Here is a 9,480-nt window from a genome sequence, read left to right as displayed (position 1 = left end):
TGTTCCCTTTTTCTGTTCCAACCATTGTCTCTGTGTCTATGAGCACCATCAAGTGTTCTTGAATATTCCTTCTTTGTACAGCTGTCCATAGCTCATCATTATCCATGCTGTCGAAAATCTTTGCATAGTTAATGAAGCACTAGTAAACGTCATTCTAATACTTTCTGCTTTCAGTGAAGATCCATCTGATGTCAGCAATGAGGTCTATAGTTTCACTCCTCTTTTGAATTTCTGGCAACTCCTTTTCAATGTGCTGCTACAACTGTATTTGAATTATCGTCAGCATCATGTGATATTAATGTTACTGTTCAATGATTTCTATATTTCATTGTGTCACCTGTCTTTGGAATGGATACACCAATATGTCTTCAAAATTTATTTGCATAGACAAGTAAGCATCTGTAGCACTGTATCGGTTTGCTGACAAATTTCAATGGGTACGATGTCAATTCCTCGTAACTTCAGTGCAGCTTGGGCTTCACCCTTCAATACCATGTGTACTTGATCATATGCTACCTCTTGGCATAGTTGAAAATTGGACAATCCTTTTCTGTTCAGTGGCTTTGTGTATTCCTCCCATTTTTTTTGGTTGCTTCCATTAGTCAGTCAGAGACTGAATCTCAAAGGGAACACATGAACAGACATGTAAATTTGTTATCTCCACTTCCACTTCTCCTACCATTCTACTGAAAATGCTATGGGCAAAATCACCAATGATATTCTAATTGTCAAATGTGGTGGCCTGTGTTCCACAGCTACCTAATTTGATTCATCTGCTGCATTAGATAAATCTACTTACATTCATGAAATTTCCCTTCAAAATGAAATCCTCTTTTGAATTTCTCCATAACACATTTTTTCACCTTCTCCCTGACTTGAAGTATTTATTGATGAAGATCAAATTCATACAATCTTTAGTATGGATTATCTCAACATTATAGAAACAGGAATCCTCACAACTGGACCAATAAGAAACGTCATGATAAACAAGAGAAATGATTGAAGTTGTCAAGGATTTCATTTTACTCAGATCCATAATCAACACCAATGGAAGCAGCTGTCAAAAAATCAATTGACATTATTGCAGTGTGCAAATCTGCTGCAAAAGATCTCTTTAAAGTGTTAACAAGCAAAGATGTCACTTTGAAGACTAAGGTGTGTCCAACCCAACTCGTGGTATTTTCAGTTACCTCCTATACATGTGAAAGGTGGATAATGAATAAGAAAGACAGGTAAAAATGCACTTGGATCATGGTGTTGGTGAAGAGCATCGAATATACCACAGACTTTAAGAAGAACAAACAAATCTGTTTTGGAAGAAGTACAGCTACAATACTCCTTAGACTCAAAGATGGCAAGACTTTGTCTTACATACCTTGGACATGTTAACAGGAGGAGCCAGCCTCTGCAGAAGACCATTATGCTTGGTAAACATAGGGTCAGTGAAAAAAAGAAAACCTTCAACAACATATGGATTGACACAGTGGCTACAACAATGGATTCAAACATAGAACCCCTTCAGGACTGAGCAGTGCTTCGATTGTGGTGGACATAGGGGTGCTACACGTTGAAATGTACTCAACAGCATCTAACAACATGAACAACTCTGACCATTCCTTCTTCGTACTTTCTTATAAATGCTGATGTTCTCCAAAATGTTCTTCTCTATAGCTTGTCACATTCTGTGTGACATCCGTGCAGGGTGACATGCTCCCCTATGTCCCAACTGCCATCCTTATGCCAATGCCCCCCTAATCTTTTATCTCTTGCCCCACCCTCCCCTAAATTCCAGAACTAAATTTTTACTGCAGACATCTTAAACTTAAACAAAACCTGTACTTTCCAGTTTTTCTTCTTCACCATGTACTTCCTTTCATATTTTAGATATTATTAATGGGATCATCAGCTCCCATTTCCCTAGCTGAAAACATGATTAATTCTTTTACCTGCATCTCACTTATCCTTCACATCTTATTTCACTCTCTAATGAGAGTCCATCTTCGAATCATTACTACCACAACCTATTAAAACTTTTAAAAGGCATAAATCTTTCAACCCAGAAACCCTAAAGATCTACCTCACAGAGATAAAATCTTCATTATGTAAAAACATACTAATATGAATTGTGTGATACACATATACATCCTTTTAGTCCTTTCACTGCACTAGGCACAGGGTCAAAGGTCAAGTCAATAGATGGTTCCATGACAGTTGGCAGCCCTGGCACCAGGCTGGCTCCATAAAGGAGTGGTGAAGGATGAGAGCTCATTCTAGCTGTTATCAGAGGTGTTGACTCTTAAGGCTTACCATTCCTGAAAGGTCCAGGAAGTTCCCTTGAGACAGAGAAACACCACCTCAGGAGTACTCTGTATTCATGTATTTAATGACTTAACTAACGTTTTGTACAAAGACTGGGACCTCTTGTGTCCATTTAGGATGACACTGGAGGGCCATCCTATATCCAGAGCTCCTGTAGGGGCCAGCTAAGGCTTCTGCAGCTACATCTCAGCTCAACTTCTCCTTCTGCTCAAACCTGCTTCCTTCAAGCACAAGTGTGATTCACAGGAGATTTCTCCCAATAAACTCAATAAACCAAATGTCAATTCATCCTGGGGCATATAATTCTCTATATATCATTGTAACTCTAAATTTTAATTCCTCTCAAATTGGGCCTCTTCAGTCTTGCATATAACTTCTTTGTTGTTGTTGTTGTTGTTGTTGTTGTTAAGTGCCGTCGAGTCGGTTCCGACCCATAGCGATCCTGTACAGGGTTTCTGAGGGTGTAAATCCTTACGGGAGTAGAAAGCCTCATCTTTCTCCCGCGGAGCAGCTGGTAGTTTCGAACTGCTGACCTTATGGTTCACAGCCCGATTCGTAACCACTACGCTACCAGAGCTTCTTTAATGGCCATTAATTCTCCTTATCAGAGATACTGATAGCTCTCTCTGGACTTCTGGGCCCCTTGATCCTTCCACTTGCATTAGGCCCCAGGGTCAAGGGTCAAACCAGTAGATGATTCCATGGCAGTTAGCTGGCCTGACAGCAGGCTTACTCAGATAAAGGACTAGTGAAGACTGGGAACTATCTCCTCTGTTTCACAGGCTACACCATCTTCTTCCAGTACCAATGACTGAGCAATCACTCAAAGTCCAGATTGTGCCCTGTGACTAATCAAATCAGGGAGAAGAAGAGATATCTACATGTGAGAGATTTGTGGTGGTCTCAACTAGAAAACACTGCTGACAATGGTGGAAATATTAATCAGAAATATCCAGACTGCCAACTTGTTCTTCTCCTCCTTGGCTTTAACCATCTTGGTGATAGGAACCATCACAGAAAAATGGATTGAACTGAAGTTGGAAGCAGAAAAACTCACAATAAACCACAGTCCCTGGATGCTATGTTGCATTACGATTTGGCCAGAAGGTCAGAACTAGACTATGGAAAGAGACGGGTGGAGAAAGAGGGTTCATCTTTCTTTGACTTCCATTCATCCCACAAGCTTACCCATTATTTTATGGTTTAACTTCTTCAGGCTTAAGGGTGCTTTCTTCCACAATCAGCACAGTCAAGGCAGAGTAAAATCACATTCTTTGCATGCTTTGGAGGGAAATTAGGAAGCTCACAGACTTAATTACTGGACATTGAGGAGTCTTGAGAGTAGCAAGAAGGTAGTCACCACATCTAGAGCATGAGGGATATGAATGAAAGAAAGATGAACAGCAACAGGAAAATAGGTTATATAGGCATGAAAAAAATGCCAGGGACAAGGGGAATTGGGAAATTTATTAAGATTGGATTCTCAGAAAAGAACAGGAGAAAGAGATAGAGACATATAGAGACATTACGAGAAAGGATACCTTCTTCTGATTCTCTATTACATTCAGCTTAAAATTGTCTTCCTCTTTATTCTTTCCTCCCCTTCCCTCTTTATTATTTAATAAAATCTTTCACCCTATTCCCATTTTTACCTAGAAATTGGTGGACCCCAGGTGGAAATGAACCTAGAAGAAATATCTGCCCTTCTCTCAATACAGTTTCTGCTTTCCAACAGATGACCTGGAAGTGGTCAGGATCATGATGATTTTGACCATCAGTTTTTCCTTCCTCCTTAACTTGGCCCTGGGTATGGAATTCACCTATCTGATTCCTCACACCAAATATATCCACATCTTCACTGCCTTCTTCAGTTTCCTCACAGGTAATTTCCTGGATCTCGTAATGCAGGTTTGGAAATATATTTGGTGTGTGGTTCAAGATTGTAGTTTCCGACTATAGCAACATGTTTTCAAAAACAAACAAAACAAAAAATTGGCATAGTGGCACTTAGAAGAATACCTCACGGGGGAGGAAACGGTTGGCAAATAAATGTAGAAAGCATGCTGTTTGCAGATAAATACAGTAATTCAGCCTTCCCAGTTCTCTGGTTCCCGTGTATTATAGCTACCACTTAATTACACAAAGTGCAATTGGACAGGGGAGAGGCTTAAACGTCAGGGGTACCTCTGGGCAAAGACTTGAGTACTTGAGACAAAATTCTTCAGAAGGAATTTTTTTCTCCTTTTGTCTGGACATCAGGTATCCTCCTGCTCTCTGCACTCGTGCTGTATCACAATAAGCTAAGGCAAGGTCAATCCGTATACTACTCCAGTTACGAGATCACCTGGGTCGCTTACACTGCCTATGTAAATGTCACCTTCATTGTTATCTGTGGTGAGTGTCTCCAGGGCCTTGAAGGGTGGTAAGGACCACTCCTGATGAAGGGAAGGGTGAAAGGATAAGGAAAGGTGAATGGGGTGAAAGATATCAAACCTTCCAATTTAAACAAAGATCAACCCAACTTATTCTTCAAGGGCAATTTCTATGAGGGAGCATATTAGAGATCAGGGCTGTGTGAACTTTTTGGTATGCCTGCCTCAGAGGGTAATTCCTCATTTCCACCCCTTTTTTCCCCATACCCTCTCCACATCATGGCAAAGATAACTATCAACATCCAGGCTGAGAGGAGAGGGGCAGTACTGATACACAATGAAATAGATAGGGCCATTAACCCTGAGGGTGCATTCTATGCTAAATAGCCACTCACCAACATTCACACTCTCTTGTTCTAAGAAGTTTTAAAATTTGTATCTAGGATTGCATTTCCTAACCCAGAGGGGGATTGTGATGTGGTCAGATAGAAATATGTCTGTTTTCAAAAGGAAGCCTCATATTTGTTGCGTTGAGCAACGTTTAAGCTTCCAATCTAATTAAAGCTTCCTGAAGGGTTTGGGATGGTTTAAAGGAATTCCTAGAGCTTTGGGTGAACATCACTCTTCCAACATGGAGGAAAATGTCTCCGTGACTCTCCATTGTTCCTTCACTTCCCTCCTCTGGCTTCTCTTTTTTCCCTCAGGAATCCTCTCTATCTTAAACTATTTGCAGTTTGTCAAGCGCTTTACTTTGCTGAACATCATCAGAAAATCTGTTAAAGAAAGTAATGAAGTACCTCAATCTAGGGATTCTATCCAAGTTATTTCAACAGTAGATCCCACTACAATGCCTCGTAGCATTGTCCGTCTGCCCTCCATGAGTGGAAAGGAAGACGTTCTAAGAAAATCACCACGTGTTCAAGCACGTCGTGTAACCTGGGCTCTATAATTTGATTGTCTGTATCTTTCTGTCTGTGTTCATCTTTACTGCAACAGCTTTGTGCGTGTGTGCTCTGTGCATCTCCAACCATTTGACTGTATTCTGCACAATGTCAATGACTGTAAATGGATTGGGGTCTGTAAGAAGATTCAGAAGATGGCTTTGTTTTTCCTGGCCTGCTGAAAAAAATAGTTTCTTCTACATTTGTTTTTAATATAATAAAATATTATCATATAAATATTTGCTGTATTGTTAACTCTATACATCACAAAGATTCAGAATAATACTTTGGCTCCTTTTATTTGCTTAGCTTATTGTAAAATATTGCCAACATATATAAAAGAATACAAAACAATACGATAAACACTTGTACGCACAGCACCCAACTTTACAAAATCTTAATTTTTTTGCCCTATTTATGTTAGCTGTTTCTAGATTAAATGTATAGATTTAACAGATGCTCCTTTCATAAATCCCCAATCATACTTCCTCATTTCTCATCATATAGCACTTTTCAGAAAACATTGCTCATCACTGTACATTTCTGTTATCATTTTGACTATAATTTTATTGTTCTATAAAAATTATATCAATTTCTAGATGTTCAAAAGTTATTAAATAATATACTGTACACATCATAATCTTATAGTTTGCTTTGTTCATTCAATTTTGCTTTTCATATTTATCCATGTTAAGTTTAATTCTACTTTATTTATTTAATCCACTGTCAGGCTTCCTGTTGCAGAACTACATTATCGTGTAAATATCCATTCCTAAAGTGATGGACATCTAGCAGTTTCCCTTTATTTTGTTAGAAACAATAATATTCTGTCCATGCAGTAGGGTTCCTCGAGGGTACTTATAAAGAACTGAAATTGCTGGATCAAAATATATATTTATATGTGAGATTAGAAACATGTTGTTGTTGTTGTTGTTGTGAAGTGCCGTTGAGTCGGTTCCGACCCATATCGACCCTGTATAGGGTTTCCGAGGAGTGGCTGGTGAGCTTCAACTGCCGACCTTGCAGTTCAAATGGCTTTGCAGTCTGGCTCATTAACTCACAGCACCACACCAGGACTCATACTCACATGTAAATAGATATATTTGATATATGTGGAGTTTACATCAGGAGGTAGCTGAATTAAATCAAAAAATATTCTGGATACAAAGCTATCCACATAAAAAATAGTTAAAATTGGATCTATAATTTAAATAATCCACAGAAATTATTCCTAGTGGGAATAAAGGAAGTGAAGGATTTCTTAATCAAGACACAAGAAGTATGTTTCTGATCTAAGGAGCTCTGGTAATGTACTGATTATGAATCAGGCTGCGAACTGCAAGGTCAGCAGTTTGAAACTACCAGCTGTTCCGCGGGAGAAAGACGAGGCTTTCTGCTCCCTTAAAGATTTACAGCCTCGTAAACCCTGTACAGGGTGGCTATAAATCGGAACTGACTCCACAGCACATAACAACAACAACCTATTTCTAGTATATATACTATATCGCATTGGTCTATTTTTTATCTCATTGCATCATACCACTCTCTTAATTACATGGAAATGAAAGTGTGGCACTGCGGGTTAATGTGCTAGACTGCAAGGTCGATTTGAACTGCAAGATTGGTTGTTCAAGCTCACCAGCCGCTCTTTGAAAACCCTATACAGGGTCACTATGAGTCAGAACTTACTCCATGGCACTTAGCAACAACAAAAGTTAAGTCTTGATATTTAACAGGCCTGAGTCTTGAATCTTAATCAGAATGATCTTGACCATTCTTGACCTTTTGCTCCTTATATAAATAGGAGTATGTTTGTGTAGTTGCATAGAGATTCCAATTTATTCAGAATTACATTGTATTTATTAACTAATATGAAGACAAATGACTGTAATAATATTTATGTATTCAATCCATGAATATGTTTTTTTTGTTTTTTAATGGTATTTCAATGCAGTTTTAATTGCAAATTATTTTCAATAGCTAAAAACTAATAACAATCTAAATGTTCATCAATTGGAGACTGAGTGAGTACATCCAGGACTACATCAGTTTGTTGAAAGATTTCAATTTATGTTCTGACAAATCCTGGAGTCTTGTTTGTTAACCAATGCATATAGTGCAGCCAACAGAGAAAAGATTAACGTTGTCAAGGGCTTCATTTTTCTAGGATCAACTATCAACACTCATGGAAGTAGCAGTCAAGAAATCAAACGACGTGTTGCATTAGGCAAATCTGCTGCACAAGACCATTTTAAAGTGTTCAACAGCAAAGATGTCAGCTTGAGAACTAAGGTGCACCTGATGATCCAATCCATGGTATTTTCAATAACCTCATATGGATGCGAAAGCTGGACAGTGAATAAGGAAGACCATAAAATAATTGATTCTTTTGAGTTATGGTGTTGAAGGAGAATATTGAAAGTGCCATGGGCTGCCAAAAGAACCAACAGATCTGTGTTGGAAGAAGTGCAGCCAGCGTGCTCCTTGGAGGCCAGGATGAACAAATTTCATCTCTCATACTTTGGACATATTGTCAGGAGGGACGAGTTGCTGGAGAAGGATATCATGTTTGGTAAGGTGGAGGGTCAGAGGCAAGGAGGAATGGATTGGCAAAGTGGCAGCATCAATGGGCTCAAGCGTGGCAACAATTGTAAGGGCCCAGGATCAGGGTTAGTTTTATTTTTTTAATGTCCTTTCATAATGTTTCATGATGTTGCTTCATAGATGACTTACCATTTTTGTGCTTTTGTGAATCAGAATATTTTACAATAATTTCTACTTGTTTATTGCTGGTATAAAGAGGTAGATTTTTGTGTACTGATTTTATATCCAAAACCATTATCAAATTTCTTTTTAGTTTCAATAATTTCTTTCTACATTTTCTTGACTTACTCTTGGAGGAAAACATATTACCTGAAAAAAAAAGAAATATTTATTTTATTTCAATTCACTTATTTCTCTGTATTGTCTGCTTATTGTTTCAGACCTTCAAGACAGGGTTGAATCGGGGGAGAAGATAATATCCATCTTTAACTAGCTCCTGATTTCAGTCAGAATTTCTCTATAGTTCTAACATTTGATGCTATATATACTGTAAGATTTAATACATTTTCCCATCAAGTTAAGGACTTCTGCTTATAATTCTAATTTGCCTGGTGCTATTAGCAAAAATAAATGTTTAATTTTTTTTTTTTTTTTAAGCTTAATTCTGTAAGTGCCATAAGGGATCTTTGTGTGTCACTGTAGCATAAGCTCTGAACTGCTAACTGCATGGTTGGTTTAATTTTATTGAATATTTTAATGCAGCTACTGAAATTTCAATTTTTTTCTTTATTCCAATAATAGGCTGTGTCACATAAATAAATTATGATTTATAGGAATTTTTTGTACTTTGTTGTAAAATTTCAAACTTACAAAGACTAGAAAACAATATGATAACTACTTGTATACTCATAAAACAGTTTTCTAAAGTCTTAACACTATGCCCTAACTGCTCTAAATTGTGTTAAGTTAAACTTACAGATTTTACTAATGTTCCCCATACATTTCCCCAGTCTCATTTTCCTTCCATGCCTCTTACAATTACAATACTTTGCACTCCTCAGAGAATTTCTACTTAGTCCTATAACTTTTCTAGTGAATTGTTACAACGAACGACTAATTCTTTTAGAATTCTTTGATCTGCTTTTCCCATTTTGTTTTAAAAGGAATTTTTAATACAATTTTTAAAAATATATATATAACATAAACATAGAAAAGTTGACAAATCATAAGGGTACAGCTCTTTGAATGTTTACAAAGAGAATGCACTTTTATAATTAGAATGCTGATAATGAAACAAGATTAGC

The 9,480-nt window shown here is 37.7% G+C and overlaps 1 protein-coding gene across 1 annotated transcript; it reads left to right on the top strand.

Annotated features, from left to right (window-relative positions):
* The first annotated feature begins 3,245 nt into the window (after positions 1 to 3,245).
* On the top strand, positions 3,246 to 5,640 carry TMEM225 (transmembrane protein 225). Its single transcript, XM_006834000.1, has 4 exons — positions 3,246 to 3,426; positions 4,055 to 4,201; positions 4,579 to 4,713; positions 5,396 to 5,640. The coding sequence occupies exons 1-4, from the start codon at positions 3,246 to 3,248 to the stop codon at positions 5,638 to 5,640; spliced, it is 708 nt and encodes a 235-aa protein (XP_006834063.1).
* Positions 5,641 to 9,480: the final 3,840 nt, after the last annotated feature.

This window comes from Chrysochloris asiatica, unplaced genomic scaffold (genome assembly GCF_000296735.1).
Source record: "Chrysochloris asiatica unplaced genomic scaffold, ChrAsi1.0 scaffold00008, whole genome shotgun sequence".
In the NCBI taxonomy this organism is placed as follows: Eukaryota; Metazoa; Chordata; class Mammalia; order Afrosoricida; family Chrysochloridae; genus Chrysochloris; species Chrysochloris asiatica.
The sequence above is the reverse complement of the archived record's forward strand: the minus strand, read 5'-3'. Positions and strand labels throughout refer to the sequence as shown.

Bases quoted from the DNA above. Each gene is read 5' to 3' on its own strand.
- TMEM225 (XM_006834000.1), top strand. From the start codon at position 3,246: ATGGTGGAAATATTAATCAGAAATATCCAGACTGCCAACTTGTTCTTC. The intron at 3,427-4,054 runs GTCAGAACTAGA...GCTTTCCAACAG, and splicing joins CATTACGATTTGGCCAGAAG to ATGACCTGGAAGTGGTCAGG. The intron at 4,714-5,395 runs GTGAGTGTCTCC...TTTTTCCCTCAG, and splicing joins CACCTTCATTGTTATCTGTG to GAATCCTCTCTATCTTAAAC.